General features: G+C 39.2%; 1 protein-coding gene across 2 annotated transcripts in view; it reads right to left on the bottom strand.

The window, feature by feature from the left end:
- The window catches only part of mxi1 (max interactor 1, dimerization protein), a 45181-nt gene extending 36586 nt beyond the window's left edge, over positions 1-8595 (bottom strand). The window contains exons 1-2 of one of the 2 annotated variants that reach the window (XM_041785138.1): positions 8262-8595; positions 5713-5815 (exon numbers count right to left, since the gene is read on the bottom strand). In XM_041785138.1, coding sequence (XP_041641072.1) covers positions 5713-5815; positions 8262-8490 — 332 coding nt within the window. In that variant the 5' untranslated portion in view covers positions 8491-8595. Of the gene's footprint in view, positions 1-5712; positions 5816-6046; positions 6543-8261 lie in introns of those variants that run through there. The other variant, XM_041785139.1, reaches the window with a different exon arrangement.
- Between the last annotated feature and the right edge of the window lie 15646 nt (positions 8596-24241).

Genomic DNA, 24241 nt, shown 5'->3' with positions numbered 1-24241 from the left:
AATACATTATTGGTCATATAGTTGTGTATGCAAGACTGGATGTTAAGTGAACTGTGGCAGTGTGTTTGATTTAACATGACAAGGTCCATAGCCGGGTTGAGTGGCTGCTATCACAGCAAAACACGGTGCTCATGAGGAAGCTGGCCTGCCTGTACCATTTCCTTAAATACTATGAAAGCGTAAGTGCTCACACGCATACTCTTGACAGGTTTCATCTTACATATTTTACAAGCCTGAAGTCATACATGGCTGTGCTCAGCATCAGCCGACCAGCCACATAGAGAAATCACTAAACTGAGAAATCCTAAAAACAGTCTTTCTTTGACTTCAGCTACCATCACAAATGTCTTTCAATGAGCTTACAGTTTGCACTTTATCTTTGCAGTGAGAATGGTGGCTTTCATGAACATGAACAAATTAAATCACTTTCTAATAGCTAGATCAACTGATATCTGCGATTGTTTATGAGTTCAGGAGATAGTTATGCTCCAAGAAGACAAATACCTCGAAGTGCTTAATCCGCGTTATCATCTGCCACTGTGCTTGCACTTTCCGTGTTGCTTGGAAACTCTCATTCAGATCTGTAATCTTCTCCAAATTCCAAGCATTTCACCACAATCACATTCTGTGTAGAGTGTTTAATACTATCATGCTTTTTGGGCTGATGATCACTCTCAGAAAGATGTTAAATCATTTTGTTACTATTCTATCACTACTGTGGTCACATCAGTGTTCAACAAAAAGCTGCAAATCTTATGAAAGACTTTAAGAAATCAAAGGATGGAGTTTAATAACAGATACATATAATGGGAGGCAGAACTAGCAAAGTCAGGTGGCAACAGGATAAGTATCACCCCACCCCCTGCTTCTCTGACCTTGTTTAATGCCACAGTGGGCTTCTTTGGCTCATCATGGACTTAGTCAAGAGTTAAAACACACCTCTGATAAGTTGCTTCAGCCATTGCAAGTTGAATCGCTGCAGTGCTGAGCTCAAAACTAACTGCAACAAGCCAGCAGAGATGTTGTGCAAAGCGAATACTTGCTTGATGTTGCTGTTATTACAGACATCAAACTTTAGGAAAAGGGAACACATCTTTTAACTTACTGTTGTACTTTACATTCATCACACGGACACACACTGGTGATGTTTGGCTTGTTATCTGGCTGTTCTTTAGTATCAGAGTTAAACATGCTGATGACTGGACACAGACTGAGCTGTTGTCTGTCACATATCACTCTGTTATGCTAATGCTAACAGCAGCATCGTTTAGGCCTCATGTGTGCACACGAACACTCAAAACCATTGATGACAGTGTGGTAAAAATCTTACCTACTGCAGAAATGTTGTCCGTGACTATACCTTTAGAATTTTACCAGGGATGCACCGATCCACTTTTTTTCAGTTCCGATCCGATTCCGGTAAATATGTGCCGATACTGACATGAGGCTGTAGTAAACCACCCAGCTCCTCTTATTAAAAAGCAAAAAAAAAAAATTTCATGACAAATTGAATTTAAATTAGGGCTGTCAAAACTGATGCGTTAATGTGGATTAATCCATCATCATGATTAATCTGATTAAAAATTTTAACGAAATTAACCCATCTACAGCGTAGAATGACTCAAAATCCCTAAAACAACTCTGGCAACGCGTTTCGGGCAGTTTGTCCAAGTAGGGTTACCGCCAAGCATGCCGCCGCGCATACGCATATGGGCCGTTGATCCAATAGTGACCAACCAACTCAATATGGAAGACGCTAAACAGCACGTTGGCCCTCTTGATGGGAAATTTGAGTACAAAAAAAAAAAAAAAGCTCTGTTGTTGTGTTTTTATGCACTTTTTGATGTGGTTTTGTCATGTTGCCATATTTAAAAGGGAGACTATGAATAAAAGTGAATATTTTTCATTGAATTGATCTGTATTGTTTCGAAATTTGACATTACCAGCCGCTTACTGGGTGCCAAACATGTCTGGCCAAGCTATATTTCTTGATTTAAAAATTTGGCCCAGTTGAATTTGTAACTGAATAGCCCTGGCATATATATTCCCTTCTTTCTGGAGTCTGTTTGCTTATGCACAATGAAACGTGATTAATGTAGATCGAAAATTAATGATATTTAATCATGATTAATCGAAATTAATCCACAGCAACCCTGTGATTAATCTGATTAAAAATTTTAATCGTTTGACAGCACTAAAAGTATTCCAAACAAATGTATTTGAACTACTACTAAAAAATAAATATCAACATTATCCAAAAAAACAACTACAGCTGAGTATAAGTTATAAACAACAATTACCTATCATTTTTTATGAACATGGGCTTGAAATCCCTGTCTATAATGCTCTTTAATGAAACTCCCGCCACTAGAGACCGCTGTAGCTTCAGTTAATGTCCCCAGCCTTCCTCTCTGATCCTTCACTGATGTAAAAAATGAGAGGCTCGGCAGTGGCTAAGCTGTTGGCGTATAGTAGGAACACCGCGGCATGACAGTCTTCCAAAGTAGTAAATACAAATAAAGTGATATGTGGGCTGTCAAGGGTTAAGCTCACATATGACTCCTCACCTGAAGTGAAAAAAGGCCAAATATCAAAGCATGATATTAATCTGCAAAGAGGAACGAAGGCGGGCAGCGCTAGCTTTCAATGCTAGCCACGCTGTAGAGAGTATTATCAGGCTAACGTCACACCCACTCTTCTTTGTGTTCTCTCATCTTTAGACTAGTTTTGACTATTCTAAATATAGATTTACGTTTAATCGACCAGGTATATACCGCTGAGAACATCCCTAACTAATCCTAGCTCAATTACACACAGACGGTCTCGTGTGACTCGACTGTGGTGTGTTTATGGTCTACCACAAACTGTAGGATGGATTTGGATCGGTCACTTGGATTGGCACCATCAGTCAGATATCCAATCTATTAATTACATCCATAGCGGACCCGATACCGATATTGGATTGGTCCCATCCCTAAATTTTACTCCCCACCACTAGATGTAATAATTTCCAAAATTCACACCCTGCCTGATTTTATTTCACAAAATACCCATTTATAGCCTTTCAATGTAAGATTCCTACTTCTCTTGTTAACATTTATCTGTTTGCAACATCCTGCAATCAGCTGCCTGAAACCTGATGAGCTGAATCCTAGGCAACATTATCAGATGGTTTGATTTCACCTGCATTAGCTCAGTTTTAAATGTTCTAAAGTGGTCTTGTTGTGTCGTAAATCTTTGGTCTGAACATTAAGAGGTATAACTGTTGAACCAGAAGGGCAGTACTAACCTCCCACACACCTTTTCCCCCCTTCAAACAATAACTTGCCCTCCTTGATCTGAGTCCCCAACAATGAGATAGTGAACTACACATTAGAACACTACAATCAGACTGCTCAGTCTGAGTAAGCTTACTTCGACTTATCATCATGAACTTCTTTAACTGCCTCCTAAATCAGACTTGTGTGTTTGGAGCTCAACAACAATGCAATACAGATTCTAACTGCCTCAAGGCCACACACAAGTGCAGCAGAGTTCCAGCAGAGTTGAACGCAAGTGTGCAAATGTGTGTGTGCATGAAACAGAGTGGGTCAAGGAGATAAAGCAAGCCTCTGCTATAAACAGTATACCAGAGGATGGAGTCAGATAAGCCCATCACTTTAAGCCTCAACACGCTACTGAGAAGGTAGCTACAGCTGGAGTGAGCTTCTGCTCAACGGCAAACCATGTTTAAAATACTCTCTTAGAGGTTTTTTTGAAATCATTATAAAGTCATTGTTTTATTGTGCTCATCTCAGTACTTATTTTTGAATGTGCTCAAACTTATCATAAAGCCCATACTTTGCATGAAAATTCCGTAGACACTACTCATCTTAATCAGATATTATGAGTAGCTAAACACAAATCGCTCCCTACCATTTTTCACTCAGATTGCACACATTGAGGATGATGAAATTGTGAGTTGTTAATGTTTCGACAACCCTCTTCAGCTAGTGTTAGTCTTTTACTTCTGTGGTAAGTTGTTATTTCACAAGGACAAATACACAACTTTGTCCAATCAACAAGACCCATGTTGGCAGTATCATAAATAAAACTGTTTAATAAAAGTAATCCTCTAAAGGTGTGCTCTATAAGGGAACTTTACAGCAATACAGATGTAAAAATAATGTTGTTCGGTTGTTGTGCAAGGTGTGCAAGTCCAGCGGGAATGAAATAAACAGCATCACAACATGAAGCTGAGAAATGGTGTTAAATGCAAAATGGTGTTACCTCACTGAATGAGTTGTGAATATGCCTCTGAAGGGAGCAGGGAAAAATATGTAGAAGCTGTATTAAGGGCCAGATTCTCTGTGAAAGGCTTTCAGTTTCCAGAGGATACATTTTATACTAAAGATAATTGTTGACACATCTGCATTGATAAAGAATAATCCCTATGAACAAGAACTCTCTGGACGCTCTGTGAATACAGCCTCAGACCTATATCTGATCATGACTGTTGCCATGCAGAACTAGGCAGCGTTCTGCGCTTGTGATGAGTAATGCGCAGTTCCTGTTTGTGGCCCGCTCTTACATTAATATTAAAAAGGCTCAGAAAGCAGGAGAGAGAAAGTGGGCTTTGCTTTTGATGTATGACAGTCTATAGACAGATCAATGTAAGCAGCCTAGCACCAAGAACAACACAATGCCAATAGGGGTTAGCTTGGGAGATTCTCACCTGCTTCTCTTACTTCTATGTTCAAGTTTTTGTTTATCAATGCAGGTATGATGCTTGACATGTGCCACAGCCTTTGTGGCAGCTGGCAATCTGATCATCAGGCTGCTTAATAAAAGCATATTGTTCAACATATGTTCAAAAACATTCATCAACAGCTTGCACAGTACTTTTAATGCATGTTGGTACATACAAACGTGGAAAAAAATTGGATTTATGATTTTCTCTAGTTGTAAGACAGTAAATCACTGGTTACTTTAAACACTTTTGTCCTGAAAAGCCTCCACGTATTCACCTTTAGATGTCTGCAAACAACGCCGGCCATAAATAGCTGCTCTTCTCCCTTAGGGCACATGACAAAACTACCACTCTCTACCACAGCGAAGAATGCGATTGACGTAGGAAAAAATGCGTATGACCACAACAAAAAACAACTACCCTATCCAATTTTGAAACAAAGTATATTTGTATGTGTGTACTCATCCGTGGTCGAGAGGAAAATACAACTTCAAAATGGTTCTTTTCGTTTTGAGACCTTCACTTTCACCGCGGTCCCTAACCTCAGCCACTGCAGTCCGTTTGACAATCAGCTGATGAAAAGCTAGCAGAGCCGTTGGTGCTTCCCCCTCCCCCAAGCCGACAAAACAGCTCTGTTGATGGTCATTCGTCCACGTATATATCCAAATCGTCTCCACAAGTCCACAACACGTCCTTTACTGACCTATGTACACATATTGTGCATAAAATGTGTTTCCTGACCCGTGGTACTGATGGCAGCACCTGTAATCACCCCTTGCTGACAGCTCGCTTGTTTACCAAACGTTGCTATAAAACCTTGGAAGTGAGTGTATAAACGCGTGCTACTTATGACACTCATCACCCCAGTGCATGCAGTAATAAAGGCAGATTACTTCACCATCATCTATCAGTTAAAACAAGTAGGCCTGTGTGAATAGTATGCTAAAACACAGAACAAAGGATGTCCAAGACGTGGTTCTTACCTGTTGTGGTTACTGCTAAACTTCTTATTTCTGAATTTTCGTTGCCTCTGGTAGTTTGTGTTCTGGCTTGATGGAAACGTCGAAGCATATCCGTGCTCACACTCTGTTGAAAGAAAAAACAAACAAAACAAATAAACAAAAAAACATACGTGGTTAACAGTTTTCTGACTTTAGACAATTTCAAGGTTGATGTGTGTCGCAGGTAAGAGCTGCTTACAACACTTCCTCTTTTCAAGCGTTCACGCTTACTCAAACGCAGTCATAAGAAGTGATTTACGCTGCCCATCGATTAGCATGCATTTTTAGCTACAGAAGATATTTAATGCACAATTACCTCTTTCTCTCCTTTCAAGATATTCCGCAGCTTCCAATAACCGTTGGATATTGATTAGCTGAACAGCCGTCATTCTTCCCTGAGGCTGGCTGCCGTTAACGTTAGCTTTGCTCTCTTCCGTCAACGAAACGTTAGCTTTGGCGACAGCAGCAACGGTAGGTCGCTTTTAAATTAAGGGAAGACAGTGCATCGGTAATAACTTCACTGGATTTTATTCTTAGCAAATAAAAACGTCGTGTAATTATCTAGTTCAGCTTCCTTGCTGGCTCATCGGCAGCCTTTGTCGAAAGGAGAGGGAGGGAAAAAATCAAGGGTTTCCAAGCTGGCTACAACCAATTCTTGCCAGGCTTTGTTGCTATAAAACCATTGTAGTAAAGTATTAAAAGTTGGTAGGAAAAACGATACTAAATGGCTAAAAAAATGTATATAAACAATATAAAATTCCCCCGAGGGAGCCAAGAGCCAGCAAAGTGCCTGCTGCTGCTCGTTTCCTCTCCTCTCCTGTTTGTTTACCTAGTTGCACAGCTGAGGGGCGGGCACTTAATGGGGGAAAGACCGGTCTGAGCGCGATGCATTCTGGGAAAAGGAGTATTTTGATGAGTTTGTAAATTACAGGCGACTGTGGACTATAATCATTATTTTCTAGTTTTATCTGCCTTCAGTGAGTTTAATTGACCAAAAGTCGCCATGTTACTGTATGATTTTATCTGAATCATACAGGGCAGCTGTTCAGAAGTTCATTCAGATGTTGTCATAGTTCCATAGTTCACAAAGATTCACGAAAGGCAAATATAGTCATATATCATAAAGTTTAATGGCGATTTTTGCTGCTAATTAAGTTTAAGGAGACAGCACCACAACTGTAGATTCAACAAAGTGTTCAATCATTTTCCCTTTTAAAAGTTGTGACAGAAATATGTTTCATTTTTCAGTAGTTGCAAAAATAAGGGAGGTTTTAATAATTAAAGCCCTACTTTTGGTTTAATCAGCGTGGTTACTGGACGCTTAAAACCAGTGATCAACTTTCCTATTGAGTCATTTATTCCTCTCTCCTCCAGTCCCCGCTGTCTGCTTAATCATAGCCCTACAAGTCCCATGATTCATCACGACCGGGGGTGTGTATTTCTCGGCCGAAGCCAGGCCCAGCAACACATGACGTAGCTCCCCACCGGGCGTCTGATTGGCGCACGTTTTTGACAGGCGTCGAGGGTTGAGCCCACATCTGACCAACTGCAGGGGAGCTTTGCGCCATGTGGAAGCCAGTGCGACACGCCCACAAATAGCAGGAAGCAAACAAGCGAGAGAAGAGCTGAGTCGCTGCGATTGCTGCTGCAGAATTCCCACGTTACGTTATTACAGGGGATATTTCTTAAAGGACTTTTGCAACGCCCGTTTACTCATAATGGTCCAGTTTCTACCCAAAATCGCACTGCGTGATCAGGTGCGTGCATACGGAGGCGAAGCAGAAACGTGTTTAACAATAAACTTGTTTGATTAAGGCACGACAATATTGAAAATTACTGCATTGTAATCATCACCTTTAAAATAGTATAAATTAACATGATCCACCATCAGTTACTTTTTTAGGCCACGGCTCATTTGCAATGGAAGAGACAATGCGATAGCTGCAGCACTGTATGAGTCTTCCACTTTTCACAGTTTAAAGGTTATAATCAAATCAAACAGCAAGACCAGATCTTGTTGTGTGTACTAAAAGTCAGAATGGGCATTTAGATACATCCTCAACCCCTTATCTCTAAAGTTTCATATTTTTCCGATCGTGTTTGCGGGGGCACAATGACATCATCATGATCCGAGCTGGAGGGCGCTGCAATGTGGCCAAATTTATCATATCGGATTGGAAGCAAACATGCACACCCACACACCCAATGATTATGTCATATCGCTTTATCAATGCTGTAAGAAAATATACCGCGAGTTGTGCAGACGAAAAGCGATGCATAGTTCCCAACAAGCAGATAATGGAGTCCAGCAAAGAAATAAAGCACTGTTTAATATACTCCCATAAATCATGGTAATGATCACTATCACTCCTATTAAGCTGGTTCGGACATAGGCAGTGCATATAGCAGACAGTGCTTAGTTGAATGAACTCAGCTCTTTGTTGTCTGAGTCTGTCACAATGAAGTCTTGTTTTCCTGAAATTCAGATGCAAATAAAAAAAAAGGATCAAACGCAGCACAAATAAACTCACTTCCGTCCTTCCTCTCGGCGCTCTCGAGAAACCTAGCAGCCTCCAGCAAAACTTGTACATTTTTCAGAAAAGTGTTGATCTGCTCCATGTGGGAGTCTTTGGAGTTGAAGACGTCATTGAAAGGACAACTAGACATCTCGAAATCTTGCTGATCCAAGAGAGACGCCTCGGAATCAAAAAAGAACTCCTCACTCTTCAAACCTCTCCTTTGCCTCTCACTTTTGGCCATTTTTCCTCTTAGTTTGTGCGGTAGTTTTTGTTCTGGTGACGAGCTGAGCGCAGTAAACAGTGAGGCAGCTACCAGTGGATGCTGCTCTAGTCAGATGGTTCCTCTTTCCTTTTTTCTTTTTTTATGAATGCGGGGTGTTTAATGTGGAACAGCAGCCAATGTCAGTAGATGGTGGTGCATGGGAAAAGCAGAGCCCGGCCCCCCTCTATCTGAGGAGTCCGCATGGTCCTAAAGCTCTTAGTCTCCCAGACTACGAAACAAAAAACAACGACTCAGTTTTACATATAAAAGTATTATTAGTATTACATATTAATGTATTATTCTTATGACATAGAAATGTAGGCTATTTACAGAGGTGGAAAGTAATTACTAGTACTAACTATTCATGATATCTTTGGGGAAGTAAAATTCTTTGCTACATTTTTAAAGCACCAAGCATTGTGTTAAAAATTAAGCGTTTAAAGCCAAAACGAAAAAGGCCAAGATTTTTGCTGATATGACACTGTCCATTAGTTTGGCTTTGACAACATAATAGTGAATAGCATGCTGGGAGAAAGTGTTTCTCCATTTCATCCCCATTGCATTTTACTTCAGATTAAGGTTCACCACACAACAGATATTGTGGTTGGAGATTAATATTCTTTTGCTGTTATTGCGCAATAAGGAGAGACCGTATTTCACCAAAGTAGCCACTCAGTACTAAGTAGGCTACTTTGAGTGAATTTTGAATGATTTACTTTTCTTAGCCTTGCCTATTCAAGCAGATGAATTGGCCAGATTCCATGTCCGTCATCAGGTGGATCCATCTTGCAATGCTCCAATCTGGGACGATTTTGCCAGGTGTGAGAACAGACTGGATCAATCAGTGTCTTTTGAGGAGAGCAAGGCGGTAGCTGCAGTTTAGTTAGCTGTTCTGACAGTCGGCTGGCGGTCCTGAGGGGTTAGCACAAATAGCTCTAGTATAGCAGCAGTTTTATCAGAACTCAACCCAATTTCTTAATGAAAAGAAGAACAAAGAACAACACTGAAAGCTTTTCTTGGTGGAAAAGATGCTTTCACTCTTCTATCGACCTGCTTTGGCATGAGTTGCAATATTTGGGCTTAGCTGTACTGTATAAGTCACAATGGCTGCTGGTGTAGCGATTAGCTCTGATGTAGCTGCAACGGTAGTGCCTATCAGATCTGGACATCATTTCTTTGCTGAAAAGCAATAAAGAACCCAACTGAAAACCTTTCCTCGCAGAGAATGTGTTTTTGCATGAGTTGTATCTTGCTTCATATTGTAGTTCAAGTAGACTGCCTGCCAAACTCATGTGACTCTTGGGAACTGCGCATGCCTACCACCTCCTTTTGTCTTGTTGCTCTGATTGGCCTGTATTGAATGTGACAATAACCCTTTGCGAGTTTCTGGGAAAGTCCTGCTGTTCCTAAACTCTTGTATGGCAGTTTTCCCAGATGAATGTGAAATGTATCTCATGTAATGGATATATGAAACCATCATCTGGTGTGTCGGGTTAACTTTTACTTCTGCTTTAGTGAATTTTAACCAACGTAAGTGTACTTTTACTTTAGTACAATAATCTTGTACTTCTTTCACCTCTGGTTTGTAACTTCTACTTTATACACAAAACCGAAGCTACATGTAGGTTTGTAATGTTAGGACTCAGTGGGTTTTAAAGGGCCAATAGGTATCATGATGGTGGTTGCAATAGAAGTAGTATGTTGTTATCACACATGCACAAAACTCCTGGGATGAGCTTCATGCATCTGTTTGTGCAAACAGTAACAGGTAATATTCAGTAGAGATGGAAGAAGTACAAGACTATCATAGTGCTAAAGTAGATCATTCAGAGTTTCCTCAAAGCGCCAAGTAGCTACTTTTGATACCCAGTGAGCTTCTACAGTGAAATATTGTTCCTTATTGTGCCCAAAAAAAAAAAAACACGAGAATAAGATGCATGTCTAAGCAGGGTGTTTATTAAATAGCATGCCTTAATCTCAAGCAAAATGCAACAGCTGTTTTGGGAGGAAATGTGGAAACATTCTCTCCTAATGTGCTACTGACTATCATGTGTTGTCAAAGCCAAACTACTGGACAATTTCATGTTGGCGGAAAGCTTGGATCTTTTCGTTTTGGCTTTTAGTGCTTAATTTTTTATACAATGCTGCGACATCCTCGAAAATATATCAAGTAAAAGTAAAATTATTGATTTCAAAATGTAACTAAAAAATACAAGTGCATAAAAAAGCTACTTAATTACATTAATTGGAGTGAATGTAGTTAGTGGTTTTCTAGTATTCAGAAAAAATTACTGCAAACAAGACAGCAATAGTGATGACATTTATATAACACATCTGGTGTGCAAGATGGCCAAACAAGTAATGATGCCTTTTCTTACTCTCTTCTGTCCGCAAATATGTTTTTTTTTTTTTCCATTTATTGGTGATACGTCCAATTATAAATTTTATTGCTATAAAGGGTGGGGGTGGTACTTAGGATGCATGATATTTCATTTTTGCAAATATGCTGATCTTTACAAATGTATTTAAGCCGATACTGATATTGACATAAATAAAAATGTAAGTCAGACCAACACAGTCGTTAAAACACTCTCAAGGATGGACAGAGAAACAAAATTCAGTCCTTAGAAAACACTTCAAAGTTTGGGAATTGAGGTTGAACAAATAAAAGACCTGCCTAAAACTTTACAAAGATATTCTGTATACATGAGAGGGAAAATGGGTAATATTTACTGTAGATGTGCACATATATGTGCAGCCAATATATTGGTTGTAATTATGAGCAAAATATTTTTTTATCTGCAGACATCGATAATAAACTTTTTTTTTTTTTTTTTACCAATGCCATACTGACAATATCATGCATCCTTTAAAAAGCTCTGTAACAATCTTGGGCCCCTCAGACCCTTACTCCTCGATAGGGAAAACTTCATGCTTTGATGGGACATATGTGGAAAAAGCAGCTCAAAGGAATTTCATGGGTAGAGCATCCTGAAATTTTCTCAGATTTTTCAAGAGTGCATGTGTGCATACAGCTTGAGCAACAGAGAAAACATTCACAAACTTTTACAATATAGGAGAAAGGCTACACACAGTTCACAGCTTTGCACTGATTAGTAGTGCTACTGACATATTACATGCTCTGTCAGCATAATGTTATTTTACCAAAAATAGCTATCTGATACAAAACTGTTCTTGAGTTGTTGGTATATAAAGATGGTTTGAAATTTAAAACTCATTATGACTAGGTCAAATACACAGTTTTTAAAAATATGGAAGTTTAAGGCTTATATGTTATTATTATGCAAATGATATTTTTCTCTGATTTTCCAAAATATTAATGCAAATGACAGTCAGAATATTTTTCAAGTCATCAGCCATCAGAGCATAATTCAAATGTTTTTGAACAAACTTCATAATGACAAAAATTAGTTTTAAAAAAAATAAAAACCTCAAAATGCGCTGTTCCACTGTTGTAGAAATTGCAGCATCAGGGGGTCATATTTACTGAAATCAAAGCTATTTCAATCAAAAACATCTTAACAGGACAAGTTCCATGTTAACATAGGAGCCCTTCTTTGATATCACCTTCACTATTCTTGCATCCATTGAACTTGTGAGTTTTTGGAGAGTTTCTGCTAGAATTTTTTTTTGCAGGATGTCAGAATATCCTCCCAGAGCTGCTGTTTTGATGTGAACTGCCTCCCACCCTCATAGATCTTTAGCTTGAGGATGCTCCAAAGGTTCTCAGTAGGGTTGAGGTCAGGGGAGGATGGGGGCCACACCATGAGTTTCTCTCCTTTTATGCCCATAGCAGCCAATGACACAGAGGTATTCTTTGCAGCATGAGATGGAGCATTGTCATGCTTGAAGAAAATTTTGCTACAGAAGGCACGGTTCTCTTTTTGTACCATGGAAGAAAGTGGTCAGTCAGAAACTCTATATACTTTGCCGAGGTCATTTTCACACCTTCAGGGACCCTAAAGGGGCCTATCGGCTCTCTACTCATGATTCCGGCCCAAACATGACTCCGCCCCCTCCTTGTTGACGTCCTGGTCTCATTGGGACATGGTGGCCATCCACCAACCATCCACTACTCCTCCATCTGGACCATCCAGGGTTGCACGGCACTCATCAGTCAACAAGACTGTTTGAAAATGAGTCTTCATGTATTTCTGGGCCCACTGCAACCATTTCTGCTTGTGAGCATTGGTTAGGGGTGGCTGAATAGTAGGTTTATACATGACTGCAAGCCTCTGGAGGATCCTACACCTTGAGGTTGGTGGGACTCCAGAGGAACCAGCAGCTTCAAATACTTGTTTGCTGCTTTGTAATGGCATTTTAGCAGCTGCTCTCTTAATCTGATGTATTTGTCCGTCAGAAACCTCCCTCATTATGTCTTTATCTGCACAAACTCGTCTGAGCTCTGAATCAGCCACAAATTTCTTCACAGTTCGATGATCATGCTTATTTTTTCCTGAAATATCAAATTTTTTCATTCCTTGACCAAGGCATTACACTATTTGACACTTTTCAGCAGCAGAGAGATCCTTTTTCTTTCCCATATTGCTGAAACCTGTGGCCTGCTTAATAACGTGGAACATGTGGAAAAGTGCATTTTGAGGTTTTTATTTTTAAAAAAATAATAGTTATCATTATGAAGTTTGTTCAAAAACATTTGAATTATACTCTAACTGTTGATGACTTGAAAAATATTCTGACTGTCATTTGCATTGATTTTTAGAAAATCAGAGACAAACGTAGTTTGCATAATAATGTGGAACACGGTGTATTAGGTTCTTCCCATGTCTCTATCTTACATAGAAAGTGTTGCAGTGATACAGTAAAAGGAAATGAAAGTGAGTGAAAATGATACTGACATTATACTCTGCCAGTGTAAATTTTTTTACCATTAGTTGCTGGCTGATGTAAAAATCTATTAGAGTTGTTGGTTTGTAAAATTGGTTTAAAATATATAACTCTTATGACTAAATCAAATACACACTTCTTAAAAATATGATTGCTTAGGCCTATCAGTATGGAAAGTTAGGCATGGGTCATTAGGTCCTTCCCATATCTCTGTCTTAGAAAGTGTTGCAGCGATATAGTAAAAGGAAATGAAAGTGATTGAAAATGAAAATAAGAATTGGGATCTGTATGACATCAGAAGCATGACCAAATGACTTCTTGCTAAGCCGTGGCCTCTTAGCTTACTTGGACAATTGTGATGTCGCCCAAGTTAACGTTACTGGTTTTCTGTTGGTTGGGCTTTAACTACAGCTTTTCACTAGAGTTAACATTGACGCCTGACTGTCAAAGAGCAAAACATTAAGACTGAATTGAAGGATGGAATTATGATCTAATGTTACAGAGCTGAAAATGGCCTTAACACTCGTGGCTATTAGCCAACTTACAGAATTTTGTAGAGAGGATGGTTTAAACCTTTTCCCCCTTTGGGAGATTTAAAAAGAAACTGCAGCAAATCCTGGGGCAGTGACTTATATTCAGATTTTATTGTATTTGGACAAATAATTGTTTGTGACACACCTTGACTCAGGCAACCCCCATTCCCAGAGGGTGCAGTTGACCTTACTATTTTCTATTGCTAGGAAAATCCAGAACTGATATTCAAGCACCTTATGGGGCGGCATTAAGCCTATAATGGTAACGCACCAAATGTACAAAATAAATGATTGGGCATAAGTTTAAAATCTCCAATCATATACCAAAGGCTTTGAGAGGTGAGTCCAGGTCATGTCTCAAGTAGCATAATGTGAGTAGTGCAAGGAGGAGCCATGGGGAAAGAGCAGGCCTTGATAGATATCTCTGGATTATATGACTTGATATCTTAATCACAAAAATGAGAATCAGTATGAATAAGGAGATTGTTTTTTATCCAGTCATGTTTCCTACATGGAACGCTAACAAAAAATCTAGGCCATAAATTTGAGTATACCCACATCTGCAAGCAACACTACATGGTTAGATATGATACAAAACAATAAGAAACAATAAAAAAATGAAACGATACTATAAAAAATTATAAGTAAAGATATGATACGGTACGATGTGATACAGTATGGTATGATATGATACGATATGATACAATACGATGTGATAAGATACGATATGATACAAGACGCTACAATATGATATGATACGTTGTGATACGATACAATATGTTGCGATACGATACGTTGCGATACAATACATTGCGAAACGATACAAAACGGTACGATACCATACGGTACGGTATGGTACGGTACGATACAATACGACATGATACGATACATTACGGTACGATACCATACCATGTGAAACGATACGTTACAATACGATATGATACGGTACCTATAACACAACACAGTACAATACAATTCAACACTATACATTATGATACAATACATTACGATATGAAAGAATACCATGCAAAAACTGCCATACGATGTGATACAATACAATACGATATCAAACAATACCATAAGATATGATATGAAATTTATCTTGGATGCGCTGTGCACATTTCACTGCCTCCATAGTAATATGTAGAGAACAGTAGTAGTGTGGTTAAGTGTACTAGGGCTAGTGTGGTAGAGTTAAGAGAATGCTAGAATTAAAGCAGCAGTAGCTAAAACTGATTTTATAAGAATAATAGAAAAAACCTAGTTTGAGCCTTAAAGTGAAGTGAAAGAGACATCAGTGACAAAGTGTATTAAGACCCTGTTTATAGATCCTTCACCGTGTGTCAGGAATGGTGACTGAGAGATAAGTCCTTCGCCTTGATCTTGTACCATTCTCAGAGGACCTTTAGCCGTTCTGTTTTTACACTGCGCCAGAGTCCGTTTTGAACCGGAACATGTTGAGGCTGTATTCAGCTCCGATACCCCCCTCCTCTGCCACTTCAAAGAGCCAGCAGCCGCCTGTGACCGTTTGATGTTAAGTTCACAGAGATAGAAACTTTCAAGTCCAACGCACAGGGGAATCTGTGAAGGTCCCTCCCGCCCCTGCTTCACCTCTCCACCCTCGGCAAGGGGTAACAGGAGAGGAAGGAAACCTATTTAAGAGCAGCCCTGTTTGGAGTTAAGAAGGTGCCACTGCCAGCAAACAAAAAGGAAACTTCCTCTTTGTGATTTTAGGTCAGTTCCACAGTTCAGGGTTATTGGGTGCAGTTTTGTAGGCTGTGCTTTTAGGGTGAATCTTTCCATACCATAGGTATTCAGTATGGGGAGACTTAAAGTACAGCATAACAAGATGTAAAGGCTTAATCATATTGCTTTCATTCTTAGTACGGGTCATCGGGGGTCACACGCTCAACAGGTCACAAGGCACCCCTGGAGCGGTTGTCTCACATGCTGCAGGGAGGGAGAAAAGAGGAATGATGAAAGGCAGGAGAGAGACATGCGTCTCAGCAGGCAACACCAATACGAAAGGAAAGTAAAGACTTTAAGAGCACTGAAAGCTCAGGGGTATGAGTGTCCATTGTTTGTGGTCTCCCCAACACATACAAGCCTAACCAGTCGTCTTCACGCTATCGTTCAGTTTTATGTATTTACAAGGTAAGGCCATGTCAGAATAAGGGCACAAGCTTTTCATAAAGAAAGGAAGAAATGACTCAGACTTCCAGAGGAGAGACAGTGACAGAGGCCAAACGTTTCAATGAGACAAGCTCATCACCCCAACAACCGATGGTTCCTGTGTATGTTATAGCAGGGAAAAGAATGCTAATATGTCCTGAATGGAGAGGAAGTGATGTGCCGCAAAAAGCTTTGTGTTTACATCCATTCACTGTGAATCCCTTTGATCGCTGAGAAATACAGCCAAAAGGGGCATGATTACTGTTAATAAGTTTACATTTACCACAGTTAAGCTCCAACCAAGGCATGAAATTGAACAAGAGGTATTTCATGAGTGTTGATATAAGAGTATCTTTTTGCTGTATGTGTCCCTCTCCATGCTCTCATCATCAAGCCAGTATCTACAGTGCCATGAAAAAGTATTTGCCCCCTTTCTCATTCCTGAGTTTTTTGCATATTTATCACACTCAAATGTTCCGGATCATCAAATCAATTTTAATTTCTCACAAAGACAACCCAAGTAAATAGAAAATGCAGTTTCTAAATGATGATTTTATTTATTGGGGGGGATCCAAACCTATCTGACCCTGCATGAAAAAACGAATTGCCCCCCTGAACCTCATAACTGGTTGTACCACCCTTTGCAGCAATAACTGAAATCAAGCGTTTGTAATAACAGGTGATGAGTTTTTCACATCACTGTGGAGGAATTTTGACCCACTCTTCTTCGCAGAATTGTTTGAACTCAGCCATATTGGAGGGTTTTCAAGCATGAACTGCCCGTTTAAGGTCACACTACAGGATCTCAATTGGATTTAAGTCTGGACTTTGACTTGGCCACTCCAAAACTATAATTTGGGGTTTTTGAGCCATTCAGGGATGTACTTGCTGGTATGGTACGGATCATTGTCCCAAAATGATGGCCGGACCTTGGCCTTCAGGATTTTCTGGTAGTCAGCAGAATTCATTGTTCTATTTAACCACAGCAAGTAGTCCAGGTCCTGAAGCAGTAAAGCAGCCCCAGACCATCACACTGACACCACCATGTTCAACTGTTGGCATGATGCTCTTTTTTATCAAATGCTGTGTAACTTTTACTCCAGATGTAGCGGGCCACACACCATTAAAAAGTTCAACTTTTGTCTCGTCAGTCTACAGAATATTTCTCCAAAAGTCTTGGGGATCATCAAGAAGTTTCTTGGCAAATGTGAGACAAGCCTTTGTGCTCTTTTTTGTCAGCAGTGATTTTGGCCTTGGAACTCTCCCATGGATGCCATTTTTGCCCAGTGTCTTTCTTATAGCTGAGTCATGAACTCTGACCTTAACTGAGCCCAGTGAGGCCTGCAGTTCTTTGTATGTTGTCCTGGATGAGTCATCGTTGCACTCTTGGAGTAATTTTGGTTGGCCAACCACTCCAGGGAATGTTCACCACTGTTCCCAGTTTTCTCCATTTGTGGATAATGGCTCTGACCATGGTTCTCTTGAGTCCCAAAGCCTTGGAAATGACTTTGTAACCTTTTCTAGACTGATAGATTTCAATCACTTTGTCTCACATGTTCTTGAATTTCTTTTGATCGTGGATGATGTGTTTCATTTTGAGATCTTGTAGCCTACTTCATTTTGTCTCACATGTTCTATTTAAGTGATTTCTTGATTCAACAAATCTGACAATAATCAGGCCTGGTGTGGCCAGTGAACTCAGCTTTCAAGGACTGTGGTTAATCACAGTTAACTCATGATTTAACGGGGGGTGGGGGGTGGGGTGGGGGGGTGTTACTTTTTCACATAGGGCCAGAAAGGTTTGGATTTTTTTTTTCCCTTGATAAATCAAACCACTTTCCTTGTGGGATATTAAAATTGGTTTGATGATCCAAAACATTTAAGTGTGATTAATATGTAATAAAAGAAATCAGGAATGAGAAAGGGGGCAAAGACCTTTTCACAGCACTGTAAAAGATTTTAAAAGCAGCTGTAAACAACTATTACAGTGCTGTGAAAAGTTATTTTTATTCATCGCACTTAAATGTTTCAGGTTATCAAATACATTTTAATAATAGACAGAGATAACCAGAGTAAATAAAAACAGCAAAAGCCATCCAAACCTTCCTGACCCTTTGTGAAAAAAGTATAGCCCACTAAACCCTATAAGTGGTTGTGCATTGTCTTTCACATTGCTGTGGCAGAATTTTGGCTCACTCTTCTTTGCAGAATTGTTTTAATTCAGCCCCACTGGTGGAATTACAGCTGTTTAAGGTCATGCCACAGCATTTCAGTCGGATCTGAGCCTGAACTTTGACTGGGCCGCTCCAAAGCATTTATTTTGGGAGGTTTTAAGCCAGTCAGAGGTGGACACCTTCCAAAAGGTTTGCCCAGTTGTATTCTGATTGTTAAGTAATGAACGCTGACCTTGAATGTCCATGAGCTGGCATGTGAATACAGCAGGAAAGATCTAGAGAAATTCAAGCAAGCAGGGGTTGTTGAAAAACAACATCTAGTTACAAGTGAGCAATGGGTGGGATCATAGTGAAATCAAGATGCTTCATACTCTTTTCTGCTTGCCAGTATGTTCTTTATCACTAATTGACTCACACTGTGCACATGCATCAGTTTAACATCAGTTTCAGCCGATACCAGCAAAAAATATGGGCATGAACAGATATCAGTTGCAGAAGTTTATCCATTTATCAATATAGTGCTGGCATTTAGCTCACCTAACTGCTGATTAAGAGAAGAGCTTTAATACTGGGAAGAAGGTGTGATTTGTTGCCATAGTCAACCATGAAAGAAAATGTTAGTATAGTGTGGGAGTGTTATACCAAAGAAGTAATAAAAAAGCCCATCTGTATAGACCTACAGCTAAATTGTTCTTTTTGTTGTTGTTGTTGTTTTTTTGTTTTTTTTACAAAAATCAAACATAATTTTTTACGATTGGTGCATCTCTTGTGAATGCGTTCAATCACATAAAGCATGGATATATAAAGGCAAAACACTGTCATTATAATTTTGGACACTGTTGCTTGATTTACTGTTTTCTCATCTTTTTCACGTTCTCGATCCTGCGCCCCCTCCTACCCAACAAATGCTGTCCTGTTTTCAGGTGCCTGGGTAAAAACAAGCAAGCCAAGATGTCAGGAGCTCCTACCAGACATTTTCTAAAGATTTCCAGGAGTGCATGTGTGGAAAAAGCCTAGAAATAAATGAAAACATAAAGGTGTAGAATGCAAAGCAAAACCTTGAGTATAATATTGCTTATTGAGTGGCATATATTGGAAATAAAAATTAAGAGCATGAGAGGCATGAGGTGAAACTGCTAGTGATTAAGATCATGATGTAATGCTAACAGAAATGTAAGACCACAGTAGGAAGCTCATTTTCAGATGAAAACATGCTGGAACTAAGAAGTGGATAATCCAATCTAAATAACAATTTTCACAGCAATCAAAACAACATATTTGAGGTCAGACTGTTACTGCTCATTTTTCCATATTTTGTCCACAAAAGTACCACTACCTCACAAACAGAGTTGTATATTAAAATACATTTTTGTCTTAACATATTATAGTTTTATTAGGGCTACTGGCATCAATGCATTAATCACGATTCATTAAAGTTCACAATTATTGCATTATTTTTTAATTGCATAATTGCATGTTTTATTGTCCCTTTCAGTACACTTTGGTTAAGCCGAACAGGAGCTCAATCACCTTTAGTTAAAGAACATGAAACAAAAAACATTTATAATGCAAGCAAATGGAAATTCAAAATGTGGAGGACAACCTTATCTTATACATGGATGATAAAGATGGTGATTGACAATGGAAATTCTGGGATTAAAAAGTGCAGTAGTTTGGCAGCTCTAGATTTGATTCATTTATATAATTTTTTTCATTTTTTTCTATGTTTGTAGTTTTTCAAAGTTCAGAGTATCAAAGTGTTGAAAGTTTTCAAGTTTGACATATAAATGTAATGCATTATAATTTGAGTCCAAATTAAGCCCTGTACAAAGGGAATTCTAATCTAACTGCATTTCACCTGGAGCACATATCAGAGTGTGTGTTTAGAGCTATTTTGCACTGTCCCTCTGTCAACATCATCCATTCATTTTCTGTGGAAGAGAATGCTGTGAAATAAAACATGCATATCTCCTGAAACAGTTACATAGGGATGAGAGACACTGACACAGTGAACACACTCAGCTCTAATGGTTCTCTCACACAATTATTGCTTCCTCTGAAAACTCACTGACATTTTCCTAAATGCCACCGATTTACATCATTCCTGCAGGAGCACTTCAGCTGGTGATGTTCATGGGCAATTAGGCAACATCCTCCATGTGCACCTCTGCACTCTGGGAGGTTTGAGAGTGATAAAAGGAAAGAGGAGTGAGTGAGTGAATGAGAGATAAATAGTTCAAATAAAAAAATTTCATCCCCTTTGATGTTTTATCCTTTTATTGAATTTATAAATCAATCATGGTCAATATAATTTGGCTTTTTTGACAAAGAAATATTACAAAAAAATGTTAATGTCAAAGTGAAAACAGATTTCTACAGAGTAATGTCAAAATTGATAAGTTCATTAAATGGGTAAAATATCAAAGTGGGTTAAAACTTGAAGGGGAAAGAAGCAAAGTGATAATTCAGGGAATTTCTTCAAAACTCTCAACAATGAACAAGCAAGACCCTCCAAAGTGAAACTTTCGTCCTGGCAGGGAAATGTAGAGATTTGAGGAGTGGCTATTCATGCTACTGACTGTTTTACAGCCTTGTTTTCCAGCTGTTTAGCTTTCCAAATCACCAGAAGCACCCTTCTGCTTCCCATTCACCCTGCTGACCATTTGACCCCATTTGACTTTGCAGTTTACACAAGCTCCCAAAGTATGATTAAAAAAAAATTAGATTAAAATTGTAACCAAAGTACTCGCAGCTTTTGGATGGAAGGTGCATGTGAAAGTGCATTTTGAATGGTTGAATCCTATGGTGGAAGATTGAGCATGGCAGTGTCAGCTGCAGGCTAACAGCACCCTAAATCAACCTCTGTCTTTTGTTTTGGTCCCGTCCACTCGTGTGGTTAACAAGGCCTTTGAAAGAGAGTCTCATCCTAAACCTTTATGTCCTCTCCTCATCAGCCACAATAGGTGTTTATTCTCCATGGGAGGTCAAGCCTGATCACACAAACACTCAATACATGCCTACTGTTTTTTTTCCCCTCTACAGATCAATTACTGTAATGGTGGGCTTACACGTAACCCAGCCTGGTACATTTACACAGACACACACTATACACAAATGTGCAAATCCCAGGTTGAACTGTCCCAGCTACACAGCAAATATCCACCACTGTGCTTCAGTTGCATCTTATTTACAAAACTCTTTGTGCAAACTGACAGCATGCTAGCACAGGTGCCTGAGTGTAATCGCTGCCTGCTCAAAACACCGTCCATCAGATAAAGGGAACACCCGCTCCAGGAAAATGACTGGGTGAGAGTGACAAAGCATTTTTTCGTGGGAGCCTCTTCAACTGACCTCATGTTGACACCAGCGGGCTACACTACTGTCAGTGTGCTTATGTTCCCAAGGGCCTCTGATCTGAGCACTTCTCTGCTTTGTCAGGGCTTTCTAGCCAAGATGCTAATCTGTCTTCCATCAAGATTTCAGTCAGGCTTCTCTTTTGTTTGGCTCGTTCCGTGTGGCTGCTGGGGGAAAGGCTTCCTGGGTATTATCTCCTCTCCAGGATATTCTCAGCCCTTCCTTGTGATACAGTATCAAAACAACACATTATATAGCTGCACCCCACCCTGTTCCACAAATCAGCCCTGCTGATGATGCGACTACCGCTGCACCTCTCAATCTCAATTCTCACTTCCTGTCTCAGCACTCTCCCTGGAGCATGTTTCTAAAAAGATCACTTCAAAGTAAGGGAAGACACCCAAAATATTCAAAGCACCCATTCACTCTCAAACATGCTGATGAAATGACGGTGTGGTTGAAATATAAACCTGTTAGGCGACAGGCTGGTGTTGCCCCTCCCCAGGCAATTGCCCTTTGGCTCTTGGTGACCATTGTTCCTGCCTGTTCCCAGGCACTGACATCTGGTGACAATGGTCCCGGCGGGAAAGAGGAATGAGAGCCTGCATGTGAGCACTTACACAAATACATGAATGCAAACACACATGCACACGCACATTAGAAAACCTCAGAGAAACAAACAACACTGGATGCATACAGACCTGAAACAAAGGGCACCACTGAGCAAACTCAAGTTTATGAACACAGAAAAGAAAGCAAAATAGAACCCTGCACAGAAATGAAACAGAAGGCAAGAGCTGCACCAGAAATGATCATACAAATAAACACATTTGAAGCTGACACACAAACATGCCCCCACAGGGACGAGAGGGGTGGGACACAGTAAGGTTGAGAATGACATATAATGAATCACACTAGTACATGAGGTTCTGTACAACAAAATGGAGTGTTGATATTCCCCATCGTAATTTTTGGTTTAGATGTGTTTGTATGCGTTTATATTAGGGCTGTAAAGACTAATCACATTTATAGCAATTAATTCAGATCTAAAACCAGCGCATTATTGTTTTTTAATTGCCTTAATCACATGCTTCATAGTCCCTTTAGGCACAATTTGGTGGAGCCACATCAGCATCTCCCTGCAGTCACAGTGATGTAAGATAAGTCGAACGCTGCTCCTTTATGTCTCATTTCAGCCTTAAAGACCCACAGGCAGCTCAGTGGATAACAGAAGTCATCTGCACCTTGAGTAGTCAAACATTTACCTTTTTACTGATCCTTATAGGCTGGGCAATTAATCTATTATTATCACAATTGCGATGTGAGGTTATGTGATTAAAAATGACATGAAAGGCTGCAATAATTTTTGACTTGAAAGATATACAAAAAAAGAAGAAAGGCCTTTCACTTTACAAAAGTGCCACTACTGCACTTAGAAGAAGTAGCTTAATTTAAGAAAAAAAAACGAAAACCTTGTATTTTGGAAGATATTAACTTATTTTGAAATGAGTATTGTAAAATCATCAGGTTATGTATTATTTATGCTATGTAATATTTGTATATTTTGAGTTAGTATCCAAACAGGAAGTCGGTAACTCTTACTTTAAAATTTTGGAAAAATCCAAAATGACCCAAAAATAGTTTTGAAAGCAAAATGGTGGTATTTTTAAAATGTGATCAATGGAATGCAATTAATCACAATTTACTATGGAATTAATGACGATTTAAAACTGTAATCCTTTCACAGCTCAAGTTTAGATGTCATTAGATGTTGTCTGTTGTGCAGTGATCCCTCCTGGGGTTCCTTTGCTGTTGTTTTAGATATTAGACACTTTTTGCACCATGGATGAAGTTATCCACCAAATTAGCCTCTTCCTGTGAAAATGGATGGGCTACAGTTAAATATGGTTCACTCTCCTTACTTGAAAAGTATGTCTTGATTCAGATGACACTTCACCTTGCCACAGATGTTCAACATAAGGTGGGTAACACAACCAAATAGGAAGAGTGTATTGGGATGTCAGTAATCAATACTGTACATACTTCTAGGTAGCACCTGGAGGGAAAGGAAATAACAACTTAGTGCATAAAAAGTATGCTCTATTGTGTAAAAAAAACAACAACAATTACTCTTTTTGCAGTAGCATATAAAGTTAAACATACACATTGCTTAACAAATTTATTAGACCATCTGTCATATTTATCTCAGAGACCATCCAGCATCATGAAGTGCTTTAATGCGGACTCTTTCATATTCAGTGAACTCTCCACGTTTTACCATTTTGAACAGGAATGAGGAATTTCAAACTAAATTCACCCAAATTTGAGTCGGCTCACTGGGCTTCTCTGAGAAGTCAGAAATTAATCAAGCATAACATTCAACCACTAAAACAATTTTTTCTGTTCAAGAATGCAAGTAAATAACTATAATTTGACATATTAATCAAGAAATATTAATGTGCTTTAATATTTTTTCATTTTTTTTGTAAATCAGTAAATTAAAAAATTCATGTGAAAAATAATAATTATATTTTAGCGTTAAAAATATCATTTGGGTAAAGAGCTTCTACATATTGGTGTATTAACTATTGCAGAAACATAAAAAATGATTTTGGTAATTACCAATGC

The sequence above is a fragment of the Cheilinus undulatus genome, linkage group 4 (genome assembly GCF_018320785.1).
Source record: "Cheilinus undulatus linkage group 4, ASM1832078v1, whole genome shotgun sequence".
In the NCBI taxonomy this organism is placed as follows: domain Eukaryota; kingdom Metazoa; phylum Chordata; class Actinopteri; order Labriformes; family Labridae; genus Cheilinus; species Cheilinus undulatus.
This window is presented reverse-complemented; position numbering and strand designations above follow the sequence as displayed.